The sequence below is a fragment of the Carettochelys insculpta genome, chromosome 3 (genome assembly GCF_033958435.1).
Source record: "Carettochelys insculpta isolate YL-2023 chromosome 3, ASM3395843v1, whole genome shotgun sequence".
In the NCBI taxonomy this organism is placed as follows: domain Eukaryota; kingdom Metazoa; phylum Chordata; order Testudines; family Carettochelyidae; genus Carettochelys; species Carettochelys insculpta.
Window position 1 is genome coordinate 195,518,988 of NC_134139.1, and position 24,087 is coordinate 195,543,074.

At 45.0% G+C, this 24,087-nt stretch overlaps 1 protein-coding gene across 1 annotated transcript in view; it reads left to right on the forward strand.

Moving 5' to 3' along the window:
• The window catches only part of TNFRSF21 (TNF receptor superfamily member 21), a 96,958-nt gene that overhangs the window by 25,806 nt on the left and 47,065 nt on the right, over positions 1-24,087 (forward strand). The window contains exon 3 of the mRNA XM_074988999.1: positions 1,467-1,970. Within this exon, the coding sequence (XP_074845100.1) occupies positions 1,467-1,970 (504 nt within the window). The remainder of the gene's footprint in view (positions 1-1,466; positions 1,971-24,087) is intronic.

Consider the following 24,087-nt stretch of genomic DNA (forward strand, 5'->3'; position numbering starts at 1 on the left):
GGGAGTTCACTCCCACCTGTACTAAACCAACAAGATGGAACAGGGAAGGCCTTATTCCAACAGTGGTTTCTGCAGGAGAGTTGGAAGCTTGCAGCTGTATCTCCCTAGAACCTCTGTTTTATCTGCAGCAGTATTTTTGATGGCCTATCTTCAAGTGAGCTGCTTGGGTATTTCTATTAAGTCTGGAGTGCAATGTCCTTATTAAATTTTATTTTTTTTATAGCTAAGGTTTCCCCAAGGTGGGGAAAATTTGCATTTCATATTCAACTTTACTTGCCTTAACATGATCAAAAATACAAGATGCTCCCAATCTCTATCAAATAGTTCTCATTTTGATTATTTACTATGCCGGAAAAGAAAAGGGATCTGATATGCAGAGGGTGAGTTCTCAGTGCTACCTATCAAATATGCCTTGTTAACGGATCTCAAAATGGGGTGTTCTCACGTTGCAGCACTCCAGATTTCTAGTTACTCTCAAACCTCGTCCATTCTACTTCAGTTTTCTCCCTAGGTGAACCCTAGCAATTACTAGATATAGTAGTCGTAATTTGTAATTCTCAAATATGCACAGCACTCATGTCCAGTTTATCGATAAACTGAGGCAGAGGTTAAATGGCTACAAAAAGTTACAAGCTGTCACTAGCAGGACTGGGAATAGGAACAATCTCAGGAATACTAGCCTAGCTTTGTGAGTATGCTGGTGGGTTGCACTCCCTGCTGCGCTGCTATTGCCTATCCTTTTGCAAGCCTTGTAATTCTGAAAAGATTGGCTAAAAATTGAGGGCTGTCACGAATGTGCAAGTCTATTCATGATAGAAAAGTAACTGAGATGAGTAATGAAAATACACTAGAAATGGGCACATTCATTCAAAAAGGGATACTTTCTCAACAAAGGATCTCAAGTCTCTCTCAAGACCAAGTAGGTTCCTGAAATGGATATCTTGCAGCTACTTATGTTTTGCTTTCTGCATTTCTCTTACCAAAATCAGTTACGTTGGTTTCAGTTTGATTTTAACTTCTGCAGTATTTGGCGTACAGAGATTATGGGTGAATGCTTTAGTGGTTTGAAAACTTTCTTGTTAACTTTAAGTTTGTAAAAGCTTGGGGCTTTATTTTTAAAGAAGAGTCTAAAACTTAGGCTGAATATAAATTGACATCTCTAAACTTTAATGTGGGGGTCTTTAATGGGGGGTTTTCACAATAAGTATCTAACAAATTAAGTCAGTGTTGTGATTGGAGATAAGGTGCACAGACTAGTTAGTAAGATGCAAACTTTGTGTTTTTTGTTGTGTAGTTAAAACTGAAAGTCAAGGTTCTAGACAAATATGACTCTCAAAGTCTGTGGTTGTGGACCTTACAAGGAAGCATGAGATGTTGTTTTCCCAGTTGTGGGATTTTTGTGTGGCTTAAGATTGAAAAAAATAAACAGAACGGTCATGAACCTCACGTTCCTCTGTCATTCACAGGTATCAATTCTTCAGTTTCCAGCTTTGCTGCCTCTCCTAGACCAAATGCATACAACAGCACGATGGAACCAACAGGCATTTACAATCAAACCTCAGAGAATGGGACAGATGGTTCCAACGAAACCATCTCCAACTCCAGGGCTACGAACCACCAGCAAAATTATTACCACAAACACAACCCATCCATTCTGAAACTGCAGCCAGCACTGGAGATGACAAGTGGTGAAAAATCAAGTGTTCCCTACATGCCCCCCAAGAGAGGTCCACCACGACAGAACGCCCACAAGCATTTTGATATCAATGAACACTTACCATGGATGATCGTCTTGTTTCTGCTACTCGTTCTCGTGGTCATAGTGGTGTGCAGTGTTCGCAAAAGCTCACGGACCCTGAAGAAGGGTCCCCGGCAAGATCCCAGTGCCATTGTGGAAAAGGCTGCTCTGAAAAAATCTGTTACTCCCACTCAAAACCGAGAGAAGTGGATTTACTACTGCAATGGGCATGGTGAGTAATAGCAACCGAGAAACTATCTGCCCTGGGGAATGCAGCAATTATTTGTGGAATAATGCTCCTTCCTTTTCTGGTTAGTCACCTGCAGGACTCATCCAGGCCTCTTCTGTGTTAAAAATGTATCTGATCCTTTGTTGGTTACAGATGGCAATGATCTACAATCTGTCATTTTTAGTGAGTCAATCGTAAGCTTTTATCCTGCTGTGTCCATTATCTCAGGTTTCTGAGCCTCACTAAATATTCTTCCTTTCCCCTTCCATTACCTGCTTCTCTGGAAATGGAGGTAGAGGAAATGTCTTCGGTGTCACGTATCCTTAGACTGCTTCTGAGTAGGTCTGTCTTTGCAGACACAGCTGCCTCCAACTGGCATGATACAACATTGAAGTCAGGAAAGGTTTCTTCCATTGCTGAGCTGCTTAAAATGTGACAATAGGTGCATGAAAGATTTTGTATCTTGGCTTGATCTGTCACCTCCCCTTTCTTTCTATATGAGGGAATACAGGATCTCAAGGGAAGGGAAACAGCCTTGTATGCAATGAGCTGCAGACAGGTATTTCCCCACCTTTTGAAGTCCTATCTTTAGACCCCTGCATGGATTTGAAATTTGTATCTGCATCCAAGCTGCAGAAATGGTCAGCAGCTATCTGTGGGTTTGCAGGCTCCACTCATGGGCTTGTATTCAAATGCTACACATCTGAATCCTAAGATGAGTGAACTTGAGTACCAGGTGTTAAATGAAGGTATTTATGTAATGAGCACCTTAGATATTTGGAGGGGTGAGCTGGAGATTAGCTGAGCAGGCTGAGGGGAGGATGAAGGACTCGAGCTCAGTGTTTCTCAGCCAGGGGTATGTGTACTCTTGTGGTACACAGAGGTCTTCCAGGGGGTACACCAACTCATCTAGATGTTTGCCCAGTTTTACGACAGGCTACATTAAAAAAAAAAACACTAGTCAAGTCAGTACAATCTAAAAGTTCATTCATATAATGACTTGTTTCTACTGGTTCATATGCCTTACGCTGAAATGTAAGTATGACATTTCTGTTCCAATTAATTTATTTGATAAGGTGGTAGAAAGTCAGCAGGTTTTTAATAGTCATCTTCTGTAATATTTTTGCATGTTTTTGTCAGTAAGTTGTTTTTAAGTGAGGTGTAACTTGGTGGTATGCAAAACAAATTGGACTCCTGCAAAGGATGCAGTAATCTGGAAATATTGAATGGTGCTTATTTCAAGACCATGGATTACCTTCGGACCATGTTTTCAACTGGTGGTATGTGTGCCCTTAGGGGTACACGGGAGAAGTTGTGGGGGAGGGATTATTTTTTTAAAGGGGTACTTCACATTAAAAAGAAAAAAAGTGAGAAGCACTACTCTAGCTCGCTCTGCCCCTGTGCCTGGCATCTGGTGAGGGTTGGCTGCCTGCCACTGTCACCAGCTAACTTCTATCGCAGACAGCGGCTGTGCTGCACAGAGCAGCATCCCAGTGACTGGCCTGAGAAGTAGCTGTGCCTTAGCAGGCAGGGTGGAACTTGGGGGTGAATTTTAAACATTTTAAACCCACCTGCAGCACAATGGGAGCTGCAAGAATTGTGATGAGGGTTGGGGGCAGTGTTTGAAGCCCTCCCCCCACCCAGGGCACATGGTGCAAAGAGGCACAAGGCCCCAGTAGCCGGCCGCTTTGAGCGTTCAGGGGCTGCAACAGGCAGGGAGCCTGCCACTGGGTTACTGGCTGGGAGCCTGCTAGTTAAGTGCCTCCTGGCCAGATCATGTATCTGCCACTCCAGCTCCCTGCCCAGGTCACCACCCAAACCCTCTGCCCCAGGCCATAACTCACACCCAAACCCTGCACCCTCTCCTATATACGCTCCCCCAGGACAGACTTTTCTTCTGCACCTGTACACCCTCCCAGATCCTGTACCCCAATCCCCTGCCTGGATCACAATCCCCTCCTTCACCCAAACTCCCTCTCTGACCCCAGACCCCTGTACCTTACCCCACGCTCCCTTCTGTAACCAGCCTCAGTCCCAGACCCTGCACTACAGGTGTGTGCAAGAATTTTTGAGTAAGGGCCACGCCAGGATTTTCGTAGTTGATCAAGGGCTGTGCATTTCTGTGGAGGTGGTGCAGAGGTGGCTGCTTGGAGAAAGGTATGATGCAGAGATGCTCGGAATCAGTGGGTGGCTAGAACAGAATTGGTCAAATAGAGACAGCCAGAAGTTGGCATGTTTCATGGACGTGTGGGGGAGAGTGATGTGTGGGGGGACTGGACAATGCGAAGAAGGAGCTTGTACTTGGTGTAGTGACATAGTGTTTGTCAGAGGTTGGGAGGCAGTGCTTTGGGTCAGTGCAACGGGCAAGGCAGAGACTCCAGCACCTGCCATTTATATCGATCAGGGTGGGATTGGACCTCTGTGATGGGAAAGCTGGTCCTGCTCTAATAACCTGCAATGTGTGTGTTGTACAATTTTCTACAAGAGAAAATAAGCAGAAACCAATTAATATTTTGTTTAATTGTGAATGCAGACAAAATCATTTTGGGTTAAAATAGAATAGACTGCTCATTAATTTTAATGTGGTTGGTGGCTTGCAACTGTGGTGTCTTGGTGACCTAGAACTCAGTTCTTTAATAGGGTAGTATCCAAATTCCTTATTGCTGTATTGACCTGGAAGATTTGGCTTTGATGGACCAATCTGTTGCAGAACACATTCCTCAGTATTTCCACTGTATTGTCTTTTACCCTTGCATTGAAGTCACTCTTGACAGAAGTGAGGGTGCCTCAGGAAAACAAAGCTGAGAAAGCTGAAGTGCTCCAGACTTGCTCTTGCTGTAATACTGACATGGATTACAGTTATGTAACCTGAATGGTCACCTGCTCCAGAACCTTGAAACACGTGGATAAATTTAATCCACCACTGTAAACTCATGGTTTGGGTGGGGTTTGGTAATGGGATCGAACTGCTCAGCCTGGCTGGCCTCTCCAAAGGAGGCACGAAGCTGCTGATGGGGTCCCTTAGGTAGTTCCTCTAGATCAGGATTAAAGTGTTGTGGGTGGAAACGGACACTGTTGTGATTTACATAGGCCTTTGGCAGTCTAACAGCAAGACAACAGTCAGCAGAGCTGCTAATCTAAACACTCCATAGATGCTCAAGTCCCAGTACCTCGTGTATTGTATGTATTGACTAATGCCCAACCCAAACTGTCTTATACAATTGTCTACTACTCCAAAAATAGCAACCAAAATAGAGGAGTGACACATTTTGCATGGTCCAGATCTTGCAAATGTCAAATCCTGCGCTGGGTTTTCAACAACAAAACAATCTTTGCATAACACACAACACGGCTGCTGAAGACTTGGACCACTGCAATGCTCAACACAACTCAGGCTATTAAACTAAGTTTATTATCTGGGGCAATCCAGGTTTGCAAATTAGTAAAAAGCAATTGTTAACCAGATGGACCTTGACAGTAGCTAACCTTGAGGTTCAGTGTCTATTTTCATACCCATCTTGAGGCTGAAAATGAGAGCAAAACTCACTGCTTCACTTCTCCACTCATTGTGTGGGAGAAACGGAAAACCCATTCTGGTTTTCCAGATGATAGGGAAGGCATTCCTCATCGTTGTCACTTGGGCCTCATCTGCTACATGCTTTCTACAACATCCAGCCTGGGCGGCATCTGCTGTTACTTGTGACATATCAAACAAAATAGAGATAGGAGGCTGTTGTTCAGCGTGGGTTGTGTTAATGGCAGATTAGTGACTAACCACTGAGGGAAGGACATAATCATAAGGCTCTAAAATATCTTGCCACACATTCAGATCTGGGGGGTGAAAAGAATTACGAAGTTGGACAAAAACTAGAAAACTGAACAATTTTCAGTCTCGGTCCAGCTGATACATGACCATCTATAGCTGCCTCTTTTACCAGGCCTTCAGTAGAACAGTTGATTCCTTTCTTCCAAGGCACAGAACATCATCAAAAGTTATCTGTCACTAACACCGGCAACATTTATGAACAGTGATGGTGCTGCAAATAGAGTATATTTCTCCTTTCTCCTGTGTCCGCCATCTAGCTGTCTGATTCCAAGTAGCATCATGCTGGCTGTGTTTAACCAGACCTGACTCGATCTAAGCTGTGCTCTTTTAATAGAGGCACATGTAGGAAAATGGGAGCAAGAGACATTCTTTAATAATAGATATTTGCAAGCTGTAAGGCAGGGTTTCCTATAGGCTAGACCGCTATATCATGCAAAAATGACACTGGGTCATCCCCAAGAAAAGTTTATGGAGCAAAATCATGACTCCACTGAAATAATGAAACTCCTGCTATCGATATGAATGAGGCAAGGCTTTAACCCATGTAGTCTAATTTAAGACCAAATACCCCTGCTGCCTAATGTTGTCAGGCTACCTAGTTTCAGAGATGGAAATCTGGGACGGAAAGGGTGCAAGGTATAGAGGAAGCATGTGGCTGATTTTTACCTCAGAAATGGTATGAAGGAAGCTATCTGCAGAAAAGGGATTACGTGAGGATCTCGCAGCAGGGGTGGTGATGTAATCTACTGAAAGATTGATCAGGAGGCCTTGAACAAACAGCTTGAAAAATGAAGTCTCCTCCTTGGTCATATGTAAAATTATTGGACCAAGTGGTAAAGCCTCTGGGCAATTTAATGGTAGGGTGGAAAACAGCTGTTCCAAAAGAGAGCTCTCATTGTTTCTGCAGATTGTATGACAGCTCAGCAAAGAGGGTAACACTTGTGGGAAACTGTGCCCACAACAGCAGAATGTACACTGGAAACAAAGGAATGTTGTTTTGAAGTGTGATTCTGCAAGGGTGACCTGGCATTTTGGAATTTCATATTTTTTAATCTCTCAATGACTCCCTACCTCACGCGAACAATTTTCGGGCAAAAAGTGTTTCAAAGGTTCATAAATGTTTTAGCGACAGAGGCACAATACTATGATGACGCAAGAGCTCAGCTGCTTTTACTGTTGCTGCTTTGAGTGATGGCAGTGGCACACTTTCAGGAATAAAACTTTGGTATGGGAGCAGCTCCTTCTCCACGTGCTTACAAAAAACACTGCACTTAAGAGAAGTCAAGTGAACAACTCTTTCAGTCACTGCAACTATTTTGCTTTGTGGTCTCAATAGGTGTCACTAGATCTGATTGCCCAAGTCCTAAACTGGGGCTAATATCTATTTTGAACAATCTTATTAGTGTGGTAAGTCCAAAGCTGACTGCGAGGAGTTCCAGATAGATCTCTCAGATCTTCATGACTGAGCAATAAAATATCAGATGACATTCAATATTAAGTGCAAAGTTGTGCACATTGGGGGGGGCGGGGGCGGGAATCCTATCTACACGTATTCAGTGATGCATTCCAAGTTAACTGTCATCATCCAGGAAAGAGCTTTCAATGGCCATTGATAGCTCCCAAAAACTTCCATTCAGTGCACAGCAGTGATCAAATGGTTCAGTGGGCTAGGAATGATATAAAAAGGGATAGAAAAATAAGACCAAAGATACCAAAATGCCAGTATGTAACTTCAGGATGCATTCACACCTTGAATACTGTGTCAGTTTTGGTCAACCAATCTCAAGAAAGAGAGAAGGTGTGAACAGGAAAAGATTCAGAGAAGGGCAAAGATAACTAAGGTGACGGAATGGCTTCCGTATTGGGAAAGAATAAAAAGGGCTGTTCAACTTAGAAAAGAGATGATTAATGGGGGGGATATGAGAGAGGTCCCTAAAATCATGACGTTTGCTGAGAAAGTGGTGTTTAGTCTTTTGCACAATACAAAAGCCAAGGGCCATCCAATGAAATTATCAAGCAGCAGATTTCATATAAACAAAATGAAGTACTCTTTCCACATAATGCACAGCTAACTGTAATTCATTTATGTGGGATATTGTGACAGTCAGAAGTGTAACTGGATTCAAAAAAATAATTGGGTAATTTTATGAGGAATAACTCCATCAGTAACTATTAGTCAAGATGATCAAGGACACAAATCCATGGTCAGGGCAGCCCTAAATCTTGTGATATGTCTCTACTACCTGGAAGAGTGACCTGTTTAGGGTCGCTCTTCCAGGGTTTAGTTTTGTATGTTTAGTAGGGACACGTGAAATGGAACAATCAGGGGTCAACATTTGACCCCTGTACTCTTCAATATTGGTAGGAGTAAGGGAAACTGACAGTCTGTTGACTTTCCTCTGAGAGCATGGGCTGGAAGGTTGATTATAGATAAGTCAGTTGTAGCTTTGCAACTGCCATAGCTACAATTGCATATCTACAATCAACTTTAATGTCTAATGTAGACCTGGCCCCTGACTACAAGAAGCTGCAAGTGAAAGATGGGTAGATCTCTCCGTAGCTGTTCGACAAGCTCCTCCTGAAATTCTGATATAGGCACCCTCGGAGAGAGGGTGGCTGTGTCTACATGGGCACAAATCTTCAAAATAGCCATTGGAATAATATTCACTGATGGGAATAAGGGGATTTCGAAAGGTGTGGGTCCTTTTGAAAAGGACCCCTAGTGTAGCCGCGCCAAGCCACACGCTTTCGAAAGCAGCACTTTCGAAGCCCCATGGCTGGAAGCGTCCTAATGCTAATGAGGTGCTGAATATTCAACTCAGCGCCTCATTAGTAATCTTCGAAATGGCCATTAGCATGGCTATTTCAAAGATTTGTGCCTGTGTAGACACACCTGGTATGGGTAGGATGAACTATGGCATGAGCCAGTATGGCAAATCTTACATTTTTCCAAATGGCTTGGTTTATATTAGCTTTGGGATTTATTAATGTTTTAAACTAAAATCAAATTTCTGAAATGTTGAAAATTCATGTTCCATCTACACTTGGCTTGCAGGGAGTTGTGTAAAAGCTAGTTATTTGCAGAGAGTGCCACATTTACCATTATTTCTCAAGTTAAAATACCAGTATAAAAATGAGTAGTTTAGGTGCAAATGACTTGTTGTAGATCTTCAGTTTAAAACACATCTCCCCTGTAATCCAGTGCTTTACAGAGCTATGAGGGATATACTACAAGTGAGGGGAAGGGTTTTAAACAAATAGAGGCGGAAGCAGTTTACTGAAAGTATAGGCAGATTGTTGTGAGCATGGGTTTGATGTGTGTGTGAAGATTAAAGGACTATTGTGAAAAATCAAAATAGATCAATACCTAGACTGCACCAAGTCTAGATACTAGGTGTACATGAGGTCTTTAGCACCTGATCTTAAAGCCAGATATACAAAGTTAAGTTCTCAAGTGCAAGGGAAGAAATAGCACCTGTGGATGGTAGAAGAATACAGACTTAGGCACCCAGGGTTTTGTTTCCTGTGTGATCTTGGGCCAACTGCTTAATCATGCCTCAGGTTTTTTAATATGTACACTAGGGTCTCAACATTCATGAACCTAAGTTTTGCAAATTCAAGTCTTTGGGAATGCTGGTAGCTGCTGCTTCCCTGGGGCCCCAGGTAGGGAGGGCCAGTGGCCGTGGCTTCCCCAGATCCCTGGGAAGGGAGTGCCAGCAGCCATGACTTCCCAGGGCTCCAGGTAGCTGCTGCTTCCCTTGGGGTTCTGAGCCCCGTATTTGTGAAATTCAGCATTTGCGAGGGTTCTCAACACAGAACCCTTGCAAATGTTGAGACCCTGCTGTAGTGCTTCCTCGCCTCACTAGGGTATTGAGACTTGCTGCTGTGGAGAACGTGCAGTAGTAGATTATCTGAGTGTGAATTAAATCTGTAAAACTCCAACTGAGGGGCTCCATTAAAATGGTAAGAGAAGAGGTGAAGATTTAGTAGCTCTGTTAGCAGCTTGTTTTCCTTTAATCCAAACACTATAGTGCACTTTTCTCTAACATTTAGTCAGAAACGTGCTCATTAAAGTCTTAAATCCTTAAAACTCCTTTGAGAGTTACATACTCTCCATTTTACGGAACAGAAATGTAGAGGATTTTGTTTGCCCCAGGCCAGGCAGCTGGTTAGTATTGGAGCAATGCGGAGGAAGAACTCTGCCATTCCTGTCTCATGGTTTTGTGACCGGATCGTTAGATCAGTGTTTCGCAAACATTTTATTATAGCGAATGCCAGCTGCTTTTTGGGGTTTTTTGCACCGTCGTGTTACATCTGTGCACCCTTCACCGTGGCATCGCAATGCTGATCTTGTCCATGTACAGCATGGGTGTCTTGGATGAGAGAAGATGAAAAAGTGAACCCATCTTGCAGCAGCAGTGCCTGTCCCATAGGGCAGGACTCCCCATCCTGGGGATTGTGACCAGCCATGCAAGGTTGTGGTGCTGCTCAGGTTTGGCCCAGTGGCCCCATAGTCATAGCAGTGTGTGATTTGATATGCTGGAATTCTGTATATTTTTTTAAAAAAATCACTCAGACTCCATGTCTCATGTGAACCACTTTCAAGTAAAAATGTTTTCTTAATTGCTAGCCCTGCAAACTCAGGCTAGGATCTGCAAGCCAAGAAGGGTTCTTTCTGATCTAGCAAAAACCAGGAATAACTTTTGCTCTAGTTCAGGCAAGGCTAGGATTTCCTTTGACGTGGTGAGCCAGAATAGCATCCCTTTTGCCTTTTCGTAGCTGGGCTGACTTGGCAGAGGAGGTGTAAAACCTGTTCCCCATGTAAGCAGGAAGCAGTCTGGAAAGGGGTCAGATCTAAATGCCTTTTCTCGGTAGCTGCCCATTCAGATCACACCTGTGCTTGAAACTTCTTTCTTGAATCGCTCTTCAGCATGAACCTCTGTTGTTGAGTGTGTTTGTCATGAGCTTATTGAAGCATTCTGCATTACAGGCTGCACTTCTTAAAACCAGCAACATGCATGGGCCAGAGAGCGTAGGAGGGATGGCCAGGGGCAACAACCTCTGCAGCCACAGTCGGGGCAACAGCCTGCAGTAGCCCCGGCCCCAAGGAGCATGGAGCCAGCGCCGGAACCACACTGCAGCCCCATGGGCGGTACAGGGTCATGACTGGAGCGTCAGGCTGGGGAGAGTGGGTCCAGAGCAGGAGAACCTGACAGCCCTGTGGGAACAAGGTCTGGGTTTGCAGCAGCCCACCAGGGCACAGGGCCAGGGGATTTCCCTTGGACTGGCAAATTCTCTTGTTTGGGACAAGTCAGACCCCAATAATGGCGGACAAGGGATGTGCAACCTGTAGTTAAAATCAGGGCATATTATGCTTTCTTGACACAAATTAAGCAGTCCTGTAGCACCTTAAAGATTAACAAATTTTATTTATTAGGTAATGCGCGTTTGTGGGGGAAAAAACACACTTCAGATTCTGGAGCAGAATGGAGGAAAAACTGAGTAATCAGCTAAATATAAAAATTAAATAAGAACAGGGTGGAGGAGGAGGGGGACAGAGGGGGAAAAAACCTCTGGGAAGTGTCAAATAAGTGGGATGTCTGCCACCCCTGCGATTATCAAAGGTGGGTAAATTGCCCTTGTAAAGCAGAAGATAATTGAGTTTTTGCCATAAGTTACTTTGCAAAGTACCATCTCTAAAATACACTCTTCTTCCTGAGTCTAAAAGTATTGTGCAAAGGAGGGGAATTATTTCCATCCCTCAGCCTTCAGCTTAACTGAGAGGTAGCAAGTGCACAATAAACGCAATCCAGAAATAGATTTTGCAGTGTATATCACCAAAGCCTTATCAGAAGGACAAAGGTTGAGGAGCTTAGTACAGATACAAATGTAAAATTCACGTAACTGTATAGTAAGAGGATTAAAGAGGTTGCTATTGGAAATACTACTGTGAATAGTTAGCATCATAGCTGTGAATGCAAGTTATTCACACTAGTGCCTTGCTTTCAAGCCATGGAAGTTTGGTACTTACCACTGATCTTATCCAACAGGTTGGTCATCTGAAGTGGTAGAATGAGAGGGTTTGATCCTGGCTGTCGATTGTCATGCTGACTTTTATGGTTTATTTGTGTGAATAAGTGGGATTTGGCCATTGAACAAGTGCGAGTGCACGTACTTAAAGCAATAATCTTTTATTTCAGCGACTGTCATTTTTTGGTTAGTTGGTGCGGTGGTATGAAAGGGATCTGATGAATCTCTGGATATTTTTGAGTGGCCTGTTGGTCTAATGTACACCTTACTAAAGGGCATAGACAGAAACGGCAAAATAGCATACTTGAAGTTGTCTATGAAGGAACAGCCTGTTGTGGATACATGTAAATCTCTGGGTCTCTGGCAGGCGCAGTGGCTGAGAACGGGATTAATGTCTGTCTACCTGCCAAAATAGACAAGTGAAGCGGAGAGCTCATTTGAAAGCAGTTTCTACTCTGGCAACTGCAACTTAATTATCTGCCGATGTCTCTCTGGTCTGTTAAGCTTGGACTGTCTTTCTTTCATCTAGATGAGCAGTGAAATTGTAGCTGTATGAAATCCCAAGTCCCCTACATTGTGCTTCTCTGATTTCTGCTTCAGCTGAAGTGTCCCTTGACCTGGGCTGTAAATTTTTCCCATCGCTGCTTTCACGGTATTCCTGGACTTAGGGTAATTGGGGCTAACTTACCCCATGACATGTAGGGATGTAGAATCCTGTTTGTTTTACTGGTTAGATGTCCGTATGCCTAGTAATTCCTTTGTGACATGCGTTCCTTGAACTGTGTAGCCTCTAGATGAGTGTTGGGCAGCCAGGGCCAGTGAGTGGGCTGCATGAGTGTCTCTCCTTCATCTCTGTGGGCTGCAAGATTGAAATTGGGTGCATGCACTAATCATAGCCTCAAGGATAAGAACGAATACATCACACTTGATTCTCCTTGTCTAATATGCCTTTTCAATACAAAAGGATCTGTTATTGGGGGCACATTAAATTGCTGGCACAAGTAACAAAGCAGCAGAGGAGGAGAACGACTCTCACAAGGTTGTGTGCAACCAGCACACACCTCACGTGTGCCCTTGCTTTATATGTGCGTCACTTCTCATTTTGCCAAGGGCTTCTCAACCCTCTCCTCCACTGCAGACCCTGCCACCATTCCATCCCTTCCCTTAATCCCCCACCTGGCCTCTGCCTGCTTCCTCCCTGAGTGTGCCCCATCCCTTGTCCTCCTGCTCCCTCCTGGCATTTCCTGGGGTGCCATAAATTGGCCAACTCACGCCCTGTCTCTGCTCCCCCCACCTTCCCAGACCTTGAACACCTTCAATCAGGAGGGGAAGGAGTGGCACAGGGCACAAATCAGCTGGTTCACAGTACTCTGGATGTTCTGTGAGTGGGTAAGTCCAGGGCTCCCAGCACGAGAGGCAGGTGAGGTGGGCAGAAGAGCCCACCACTGCTCTAAATGTGGAAGGGAACATACAGAGTTGCTTGTCTGAGATTTTCTGTAGGATTCAAGACTTCAGAAAGTGCTCAGTGAGTAAAAAAGATGGCAACTTTTGTTTGGCGTAAGGCTAAACATAATCAGGAAGATGTGGGAATAATCCCATATCTCGTAGCGTTGTTCTCAAGAACCCTTACACAGGCATGTCTAAAGACTGGTTCTTTGTTACTCGACTGCCTCTTCTGTCCATCCTGTCTGCCTACGCTGAAGTACAGGGTCAGCAACCTTTTAGAGGCAGAGTGCTGAACTTTGACCTTTTGATCTCCTATGTATGGTGTGAGTGCCGGTGATACTTTTAAAGTCACTAATAGTCCTACCTACATCAAGATGCAGAACTCTACCATTTGGACACTCGGGAACCTTACTCTTTTTAACAGGTCAAAATGGAGTATGGAGACATCAAATACAAATTCGTTGTTAGGACAATTGCTAGACTACACTCCACTTGATCTTAACAAGGAGTGTTGAATGCTTGGCAGTGACCCTGTTATGTGTCATAGCTGTGCATATAGCGTTAAATAAATGGGCCAAATAGGTTTTGTTCCAAAAAGAAAGTGTTAGCTAAAGGAACAGTTTGACTGTTTTGTGAAATGACAAAGTAAATGACCAACCTTGTTACTATCATGTACTGTTATAGTGCCTTTCCCCCAACTTCACAGACATTTATTCATGCATTACAAAGCATGCCCTAGATAGGGCACTCTCCCAGCTTCACAGAGGACTGGGCAAATCAAGGCACAGAAAGCTTGCCTATAAGGGACTTCAAAAGACATGCAGTGGGGGTTCCAGTCTCAGCCCTGTGATGCAGGAGGTGTGGGAGGGTGGGGGCTCTGATGGGGGTTCTGGACCCAATCCTCTGCTGTGGGGGTGGGGAGTGGGCCCAGGAAACAGCAGCTCCAGTTCCAGCCCCATGCTCTGGCAGGGGCTCCACAGTGGGGGCTCTGGTCCCAGCCCTGTGCTGTGGTGGGGAGGGTGTGTATGTGGCAGGGGCTCTAGTGGGGGTTCCATGGTAGGGACTCTCGCTCCAGCCCCATGCTGGATGTGGGGAGGAGGGGCGGGGCTGAGCTCCAGCCGCATGCCACTGTAACTGGGCTTGCATGCCCATCTTGCAAACCTCCATCCTTGCCAGGCCCTGCAGTGCCCCTTTTCAGCACAGGTGGTGTCAGTGCCCACAGGGGTTCCCCGCTGACTGTCAGGCTTGCATGTGGTGTGCATGCCGGGGGTTGCTGACCCCTGCTGTAGTACATGCACATCTCTTTGTTACTGAGCCCTGGCAGATAATTGTAATCATCTGGCTTCAGAATGAGCACTTCATAAGAAACAGCCACATACTTTGGCTAACAATGAAATAAGTTAAGGTAGTTGTGGTAGGTTAAATTAGACATGCCCTTGAGGTCGTCTCCCAGTGTGCAGATTAAGCCATTGGGCCCTGCCATAGTGCCCTCTGGGACTCCCCATCACCACATCCTGCTGTGCCAGTAATTCTATTCTAGTCAACTCCATCCAAGACAGAGTGGGGGTTACCACCTCCCTGCAGAGCAACACAGACGCTGAACTGGCTCAGCTCGGGAGGGGCTTAGCTATAAAGCCATGGTGTCTGATACATTTGCTACTCGCCCCATGTGGCAAATAGGACGCTGCATTGTGGCGAACGCGTGCATACCTATCTCAGAAAAATAGGTCTTCAGATTTGTCTCGCATGCTCAAGATGATTAGCACAGCTGCTCTTCCAGGCGTGGCAGCTTGCCAACCACTGGGGAACCCCTGTGGGCAATGACACCGCCTGCACTGAAAGGGAGCACTGCAGGGCATGGCAAAGATGGGGGGTTGGTATCACACCCTCTAACACGTGGGGGGCAGCGCCACTGTCTGTGCGCTATTTGCAGGGAACAGCTGGAGCCTTGCCACTCCCACCCACGCTAGGGGATAGGTGTTACAGGCTACTTGCGGCTCAAAGCCTTTCTGTAGTTAGCCTGCCTTTGCTGCAATGAGTCATGTTATCTTACTTGTGTCTGTGATTATTACGTCGTCTCGCAGTCTGGTGCAAATTCAAAGGCTAGATGGTATTTCTTGTTCTAATATTTAGTAAAGTTTTGCACAACATAATGTGGTGAATATGGAAAGACGACAACCCCAAGTGTGGTGAATTTTGAATTCCTGTTGCAGACTGCTGCTGTAAAGCTGGGGGTGGCACGGGGTGGCACGTGAAAGTGCTCAGCATCCATGTATGCCTAGTATGAGCAGACCTCTTCACTGGACAAAAAACCCTCAGCAGCCTTACCCTGTGGGAGAAATCTTCTCTAAAGTTCTAACCATGCCAACAGGCAGCAGCACACTCAGCTCGCTCCTTGAGTGAGGATGTGTGTTTTGGCTTTGATTTGCCGCATCTGGATAAGGACTAGAGAGAGAAGTTGACCCTGGGGTTTGACAGATCAGAGACAAACCTTGCCTCCCATGCGCATTGAAACAGGCAGGAGAGAGGAGAGTGTGATTTCTCCTGTAGAGGTGGGATTGTACGGGAGGTATCTACTTGTCCATGTGATGGATACATCAGAATTTTTTCCCTGGTCTTTTTCCCTGCCTTCCTCCAGATTATTGGTCTTGGGGTGTCTTGTGTGATGGGAAGACTTTAATGTTAGGACTAGCAGTGTCCTCCTGGGTGTTTAGTTCATAGTACAGTTTCTGTTGCTGTGTTTGAGTTTCTAAGTTGTTACCAGTTTATAGTCTACAATTAGTTAAGATGACTTCTGAGCAAGCTGTGAAAATTCCATAAGGTGCTTGTACTGTATGAGTGGATATATATTTTCTTCTTCACCAAACCAAACGAGCAGGATGGCTGTGCAAGTCACTTCCATACAGTAACTTATCTGAATTACACAGGTGTTTGGTTTTGTTTTAGTTTTTATATATATATATATTTTTTTTTTCCCCTGGGAAAAGTAGAAGAAGCAGAATCTGTAAGTATTCACCAGCTGTGGTGGTGGTGGTGGGAGGCAGAGATGGTGAACAGTGGTTGTTGCGTAATGAAATGCAGTTATAGCCACTGTGATTCTTGCAGTGTGTGTGTGTGTGTGTGTGTGTGTCCCAGGCTCAATGATGGCTAATCACAAAATTATTTTTATACCTTCTTTGGCTGGTCATAACTCCCCATATGACTTCCAATCTCGCGCTTAGGAATTGTTCGGTATCTTAAATCAGCACGTTTCCCATCCTGCAATGCTTTTTTGATGGAGAAGAAAGATTCCTTCAGTGGCTTAGTGCGTTAATATTGCTCTCTCTGGCAGCATGTCATTCATTTTTGCGAGGGTTTTGTAGCCTAACTTCCTTCCAAACTAACGCCGCTCTTGGCATATGGCCATCTTCACTGTCTGGCTCTAAGCCTTTTACCTGTGCTCCCACTACAGTGTTTGGACTGAGGATTTTGTTCACGTGTTACTGAACAGCATGGAAAGAGCATTAACCCACCAAAATCCTGTCTTTATAGGAATGGAAAAGCAAAGCTCAGCTGTGCAGAGACTGAGTTTTCAGGCCCTGAGATTTCAGGGATTTCATGTAACCCTTGCAGGCAGTCTCATAATACGGAGTGTAGCGCACAGCTATGTAGAAATAAATGTTCCATACTTCCTACAGTGGAGCTTGCAAGGGTGTGTGTGTGTGTACATAAAGAAAATGAAAGTGCCTGGGCCACACTACAGACTTAAGTCTGTACTACACACCCCTGAGCAACATAGTTGTACTGACCGAACATCTGGTGTAGACAGGGCTGTGTGGACTGGAGGCTTCTCCTGTTGACATACAAACTGCCTTTCTGGAAGGTAGGATACCAGTGCCTAGAGGAGAAACTCTTCCATCTGTGTAGGAAGTGTCTACATCTGTGGTTTTCAACCCACGGGCTGAACGTTGCCTCTTTAGTGCACAGCTGTGGCCAAGCTGTATACTAAAGACTACCTGACTTGTGAGGTGGGGTCCCAATGCCCAGCTGGCATGGCAGGTTCTGAGCTGCCTGACCATCCAGTGCTGCTGTCTGGTGCCCAAAGTGATAAATAGAGTGAGAACCAGTGGTCTACCCCAAACACCACAGCTGTGCAGGCATGCTGCTACAGCACTGAAGAATAGATAAGCCCTGAGTATATTTAGCAGTATTGATCCTTAGTTAAACTGGAGAGAGAAGCCAGCCTTGAGCGTGAATGATCAACAAAGGGCACTATTAGGCTCTGTCAACACTAGACGAATCTGTCTGCAGAAGTTACTGTTGGAAGAGACATTGTGACACAACTTCTTTTAACGGATCATGTCTATGCCTAAAAGCAGATTGATCTTTTCATCCACTCTGTCGACAAAAGGTCACCCCCCGCCCGAGCATCTACATGGCTTTATTGTTGACCTTTTCTGTTGACAAAGTGGTTTTGTGTGTATGTGCTCCATGAGTTCTGTCAACAAAGCTCTCTAGTGTAGACGTAGCCTTAATGGCCAGCCTGTAAAAATCAGACTTATGGGAGATGATTAAGATTTGTTCAAGAATAGATAAAGAAAGTCATTAAAACACACAGGCGTTATGCAGACTTTCTTGATGACTAAGTATGTTTCAGCACTGGAATGAATAACTGCTGCATTGAAACAAAAGTCTAATTCATGGAGAACGCTGAGAACTCCAGAGTAGCTTATGACTGACAAAGACGCTTACAGCAACTGGAAAAACTTCCATTTCACTGTTGAAGATAAATAAAGGAAAGACTGGTCACGCCTGTGAGACAGTGCTTACAGGAGCGCTGCCTGGAGAGAAGTGCTACTTTAAGCAGCATGCAGAATCACCACAACACCAACACAAGGCATTGGAGAATGTGTAAAATTGTGACATAACTCTTTTGGGATGGGCACTGCAAGAATCTATCCCACTCTGCCTGATTCTGTAGTGTCATTCATCAAATATGTTTGCAATGTTATAATAGCTGTGCTGATCTCGGAATGTAAGAAAGACAACGTGGGTTAGGTAATATCTTTTAATGGATGAGTGCTAATTCAGTCACAATGGTGAAATGTTAATTTAACTGCTTTGCTTGGGGGAGGGGGGCCTCATTTTGTGAGATTCAAGTCCTCCCACATCCCAACAATGAAATAAGTTGTGAGACTCAGGCATTTTGCATTGCAAACCTTGGCTGCTTGTTTAGTGGAAAATAGGGTTCTGAATCCCCTGGACTCTTTAGGGAAAATAACCTGTGTGCTTCTCTGAAGGCTGCAAAAGGTGGTAAATCTGGAAATGGTTAGAGGTAACACTTCAAGCTTAGTTTCCAGGTGTGAACCCAAGGCTAGCGGGGTACATTTGTGTGTCCTTGGTTATCACAATAAGGGTCATGCAGCTTTAATTCCAGTCTCTTCCTGAATGAATAGGGCCCATGAAAGATGGACTGATTGGGGTGACGTGCCTGGGTAACTGCCAGAGAGTAAAGAACCAATTCTAGCAACATCTCTCGGTTGATTCTTCCTTTTGTCTTCATGTGAAGAACACAGCAGCAAGGGAGATGGTCAGAGGCATTGGGTCTGTTTTGAGTGGAGGAGTGGGAGGCAGGTGACAAAATCCTAAACATTGACAAATATACTTAGCTGGTTTAGCCTTAGGTATGAGTTGGAACCTGTGGCCAGCCTCATTGTTTGTTTCAGTGCTAAATAGTGTGGATCAAAGTTTACTGTAAAACTTAAAAGTACTTTAACACCTTCCGTCTTCCTACATTCAGTGGGTGTTGCAGGTACCTGGTATCTGTGTAAGATGTTAAATCTAATAATGGCTCTTCTTCGAGTGATTGCTCATGTCCATTCCAAGTTGGGTGTACGCGGGCACATGCCCAGTCGCTGGAAGCTTTTTGCCCTAGCTAGTAGCCACAGGGTCAGTGCAGCTTGGAGTGGTGCCGATATGGAGACCAATATAAGCACTGCTTGAATCCCACCTCCCCGACTCCTGCCCTTCTGTTGCTTCTAGCTGCACTGCTGGTTGTTGGAGCTCTTGCTTTCTCTGCTCAGTTCTTTAGCTAGTAGCCTACTGTAGTGTGAACACTTCTTGAAGTGTAAATAGTTTCAGTACTTGATAGTTACTTAGTGTTTTAGCTAATAGCCAAGGCAGGGCTGTCCATCTGCCTCAGCGCTGGGGAATGCCTGGCTCCCCAGGCTTTAAGACTTGTTCAAAATGTGGCAAACACATGCCCAAAAGTGACCCCCATTCAGCCTGTTTGATTTGCTTGGGGGAAGGGCACTTGCGTGAGTGCTGTCCAATTGTAAGGTCTTTAAGCCCAGAACTTTGAAAGATAGGGCCCAACTCCTTAAAGTCCTCTTAATGGAGGCGGCTCTTAAGCCTCCAGGGTCTCCAGCAGGAGCAGAGAATGGAGCCTCCTTGGTGCAAAGTGCACCGGTGACATCAACCATGGTTCCGCCTAAGGACTCTTGGCACCGAGAGCGGGTGCAGGCGCCGGCACCTTCTCGGCACCATAGGCATCAATGTCCCGTGCTGATGAAGAGGAGGACGCACGAGGGGCATCACTCACTGAAGTCAAAGTGGGGCGGCCTCAAGTCCAAGGCTCCAGCGCCCACTGTCGAAGGGCAGAAAGCGTGTCCAGTGAAGCCGGTATGGAGCTAGAACCTGCAGGTGCGGGACTTGCCCTCAATGCCGGAGGTGTTTCGAGAGGCACAAGGACTTTTGCAGATGATGGTGCCGGGTCCTTTTTAGTCTATGGAGGGCAGATGCTCCATTTCAGTACTGTGGCAATTGAAGCTCCTGGATGTGACACCAGTGCCAACCCCTGCACTCAGATAACACCAGCACTGTATTCAGTGCTGAGCACTCCAGTGCCAACCCAGCAGATTGTGGGCCAGTTTCATGTGCCCTATACTCCAGCACTGTCCTTGGGGTGCGTAACATCAGTGCTGAGTCTGAGGGCCCCGCCATGGTCCATCTGCTTCTGTATCGGTGTTGGGGTTGGACTTCTTTTTACTCGAGCTCTGGACGGAGGAGCAGCTCGAGAAGGTTGCACCATAGTCATCACTCGGACAATACAGGTTTGGCCATCGGCTTCACAGGTGACGCAGCAGTGGCCCTTCTGGACCCTGTTGGCACTTCATGAGGCGCAGAGCCAGGCCGTTGGAGTGCCTTTAATGGTGCCGGGGGCGCCAGCAAACCCGGGCTCACCACCGTCGTCATCACTGCGCGCCCCACCACTGAAACGAAGACAGGAAGTGGTGATCATCGTGGAGCTGCCTGTGTCTACTTCATTGGTGTTGACCTCAGCACCATGGTTGGTGCCATTGCAGCGGGACTGGGCTGGGGGGCCAGAGATGAGGGGTGTCAGGGCGGGGCAGAGGGTTGGGATGTGTATGGGAGGGTGAGTTGAGGGATCTGACTTGGGGTATGGATTCTAAGCTGGGACCAGGGATGAGGGGCTCGGGAGTTGGGCCACAGCAGCTCTGGACTGGGGCTGAGGAGGGCAGGGAACTGGACTTAATGAAATCCTGAGGTCCCTTCCCGTTCCTGTGTTCTTTGATTCTATGAATTTAGGTTGGGGGAGGGGAAGCCAGGCTTGGTCACTGATGGTTCTATCTTAGCAGCGACCTTTCATTGCCCAGTGACAACCCATCACAACACCTTTTCTCCATGGCCAAGGTGTGTGCGTCAGCACAGACTACAACAAGTCTCTGCACACATTACCTCCTGGAGTGTGTCGACTGGGCCAGCAGGAGGTGCCCAATAGTCGTTGCTCTTTCATGACTCTATACCAGGGTGGGCAGTAAGCAGCCTGCAGGCTGGAGACAGTTCAATGGGGTCAGAACCTGGTGGTTCCCTGATGTTTTATTCAACCATGTGTGTGCAGGTCCTGCCACTTGCAGCTCCTATTGGCCGCAGATTGCTGCTTCCAGCCATTGGGAGCTTGGGAAGCAGTGTCCCAATCCATGCCGTGTCCCACAGATCCCACTGACCGGGAACAGTAATCCTCCGCTGGTGGGAGTGGCAAGCAGCCATACCTGCAGTCATGCAGGTAAATAAAGTGCTGCTGGGGCAAACAACCATCGGCTTATTGCCTACCCCTACTCTGAGCCATCAGAGCCCTCTCCGCCCTGAGGCATAAAAATAGAAACCATACTACTTCTACGATGGCATGAGAATTTGGACCAATTGGCGCCTGCCCTACCTGCAGCATGTCCAGGCCAAAGTTGAGTTCAAACTACCCCTTCTTCAGCCCCAGCAAGTTTTGGCTTAGGGGCTTCCCTGTGTTCTTGCATGTTGCTTACTAGGCTGCTGTGCAGCTGCACAACTTACAGGGAACATAGGTAGCTGCTGTATGAAACTTTACTGTCCAAAACATGAGTGAGCATTTGAATAAACAGTTTTAATACTACAGTTTACTTCATGTACATGTTCTTGTTTAAAATAGGAAGCTATAATTCTATGCTTAGTGCTAATTTGGTGTGTTTTCTGGAAATATGCAGATGGTATGACTAAAGCTGCTTATGAGCATTAACAAGTGTTTTTGAAGTAATAGGTGTACGAAGTTGCACTAAATGGCTCAAATAATATTCATCTCAACTTGGCAGCATGCACCAGGGACTTGTTATGTAATAGTCTTAATCTTATTTTTCAGAACAGTGGATGTAATGGTCTTCTGGCTGGCTGAAACTGAATTGGTTCTTTCTGTCTTTTCTGTGTTTGTTCAATATCGTGCATGAGGTGAAGCTAAGATTTCAAAAATTACTTCTAATTCACAAGGTCTCACCCTTTGGGAATAGCATAAGGCTAAAATTTCACGACTCTCACTTGTCAGTGGAACAGTTCCTACAGGCTTTAGACACTATTAAGCCCTTCATGGGATGTTGTATCTTAACATGAAATGTTAATGACATTTCTAGAGGATATAAGCATGCGTAACCCATGGAACTATTCATATGTATGGCACTAGCAAACTGTGATTTAAGCTTACTAAACTTGTAAACATCAATATTAGTGTACAAAAGGTTGTAGATAGCAAAGTCTTGTTCAAGAACACAGTTGCTAAATAGGTTTGTGTAAGGGGGCACCAGCTGAGATCTTCCCTGAACATCGTTGTGTGAGAAAATAAGGTTTGATGTTGATCTATCTGGATGGGCACATCTAGCCCAGAACTGAGTAATGCCTTAACACACAAACTGCTATAGCTAATTCACCAGGACAGTAAAATGTCAAATTATGTTTCCTTACCTGTTTGGAGGATTTCTTTTGGAACAGCAGGCTGTTAGCAAAGTTTCCATCAAGTGTAATAATACTGGTTTGCAGCTGGGGCACTTACTCCGCATTTACAGCTGGTGGACAGAACAGTCTGAGGTAAACTTAAATTCTTACATGACCCTCATTGACATAGTATCAGATCCCCTTCTATTTCATTCCTTCTCTCTGCACCCATTGAGACATGGGGAAGTGCTGTTATCCCTGTTTCACAAATGGGACTTGTCCAAGGTTGTCCAGGAGGTCTTTATTAGAGCTGAAACTTGAATTCAGTTCTCCTGAGTCTTAGGCAAGTGCCATAACTACTAGCTCATCCTTTCTTGTCTGTAGTATGCGATACATCTGAGATTAGCTGAATATAGTGTGTTGGGTTTTCTTAACAGTGGCTATTTTGTCTTTAGTGGGGTTGATAATTTTGTACCCCAAAAGTTTTGAAAAGATTTTAACCTAATATTTTTTGAGCTTTTCATTGCTTGGGAGAATAGTAGACTAAAGTGGGATTAAGGCATAGCTAAGTGATATTAGCCATATCCTGGTGCTTTGAGATTTTGAGTGGCATGGCTAAAGTACAAGAATTCACAATACTTTGGTGCTGATGTTTCTCACTAATTGTGGCTTTCAGTGATCTGTAATAGCCTTTCCTCTGCTTAAATCTCCAAAACAGACTATATTTTTCCCTCTGAACCTGATAGCTGGTTGTTTTTCTGTTTTTTGTTTGTAACCAGCTTAATATATTATCTTATGGTTGTCCTTCTCTCCAGCTATAAATGGGTTGGATGCTCATGGAGTTTGCTCTGGAGGATAGGTTGTCTGGGCAGAACAGGAAAGATAGACATCTGGAGATTAAAGGTTTTGGTTTTGTATTGTACATTTGCTGGGATTTATAAATATATGATCACTAAGTTAAGAAGTACTAGATCATCTGTTCAACTGGAAAAGTTACTTATTTTTGGAGTTAAGTATCAGAGGTAGCCGTGTTAGTCTGTAGCTTCAAGACTAAGAAGACGTCTTGTGGCACCTTATAGACTAACAGATATTTTGGATGAAGCGGGTCTTTGGCCACGAAAGCTTATGCTCCAAAATATCTGTTAGTCTATAAAGTGCCACCAGACTTCTTGTTATTTTGGAGTTGTTAACTTCATTACTATGGCCTCTTAGTTTCTGTAACTGCCCCATGACAGTCTTGCGGCTGAAAATACGTAATACCAGCATTTAAAAAATAGTGACTTCGATTAATGGATCACAGTCATAAAGTACAACAGCTTTTGTCACAACTCTTCTCTAGCAACTGCAAACATAGCACTTAGCAGTTTAGAACAACAAACTGTGCAGCTTCCTTCAAGATGGTGGTAAATCAAATCTTCCTGGCATACTTAAGTAGAGGCAACCCAAAAATGGAAATAGTCATCCTATCCTGCTGATTTTTGGGCTAATAATAAGTAGGGCTGTCAGTTAATTGCAGTTAATACATGTGATTAAAGCAAAACAAATTATTTTTCAGTTCATCTTATAGAAGTCCACTCAGTCCTACTT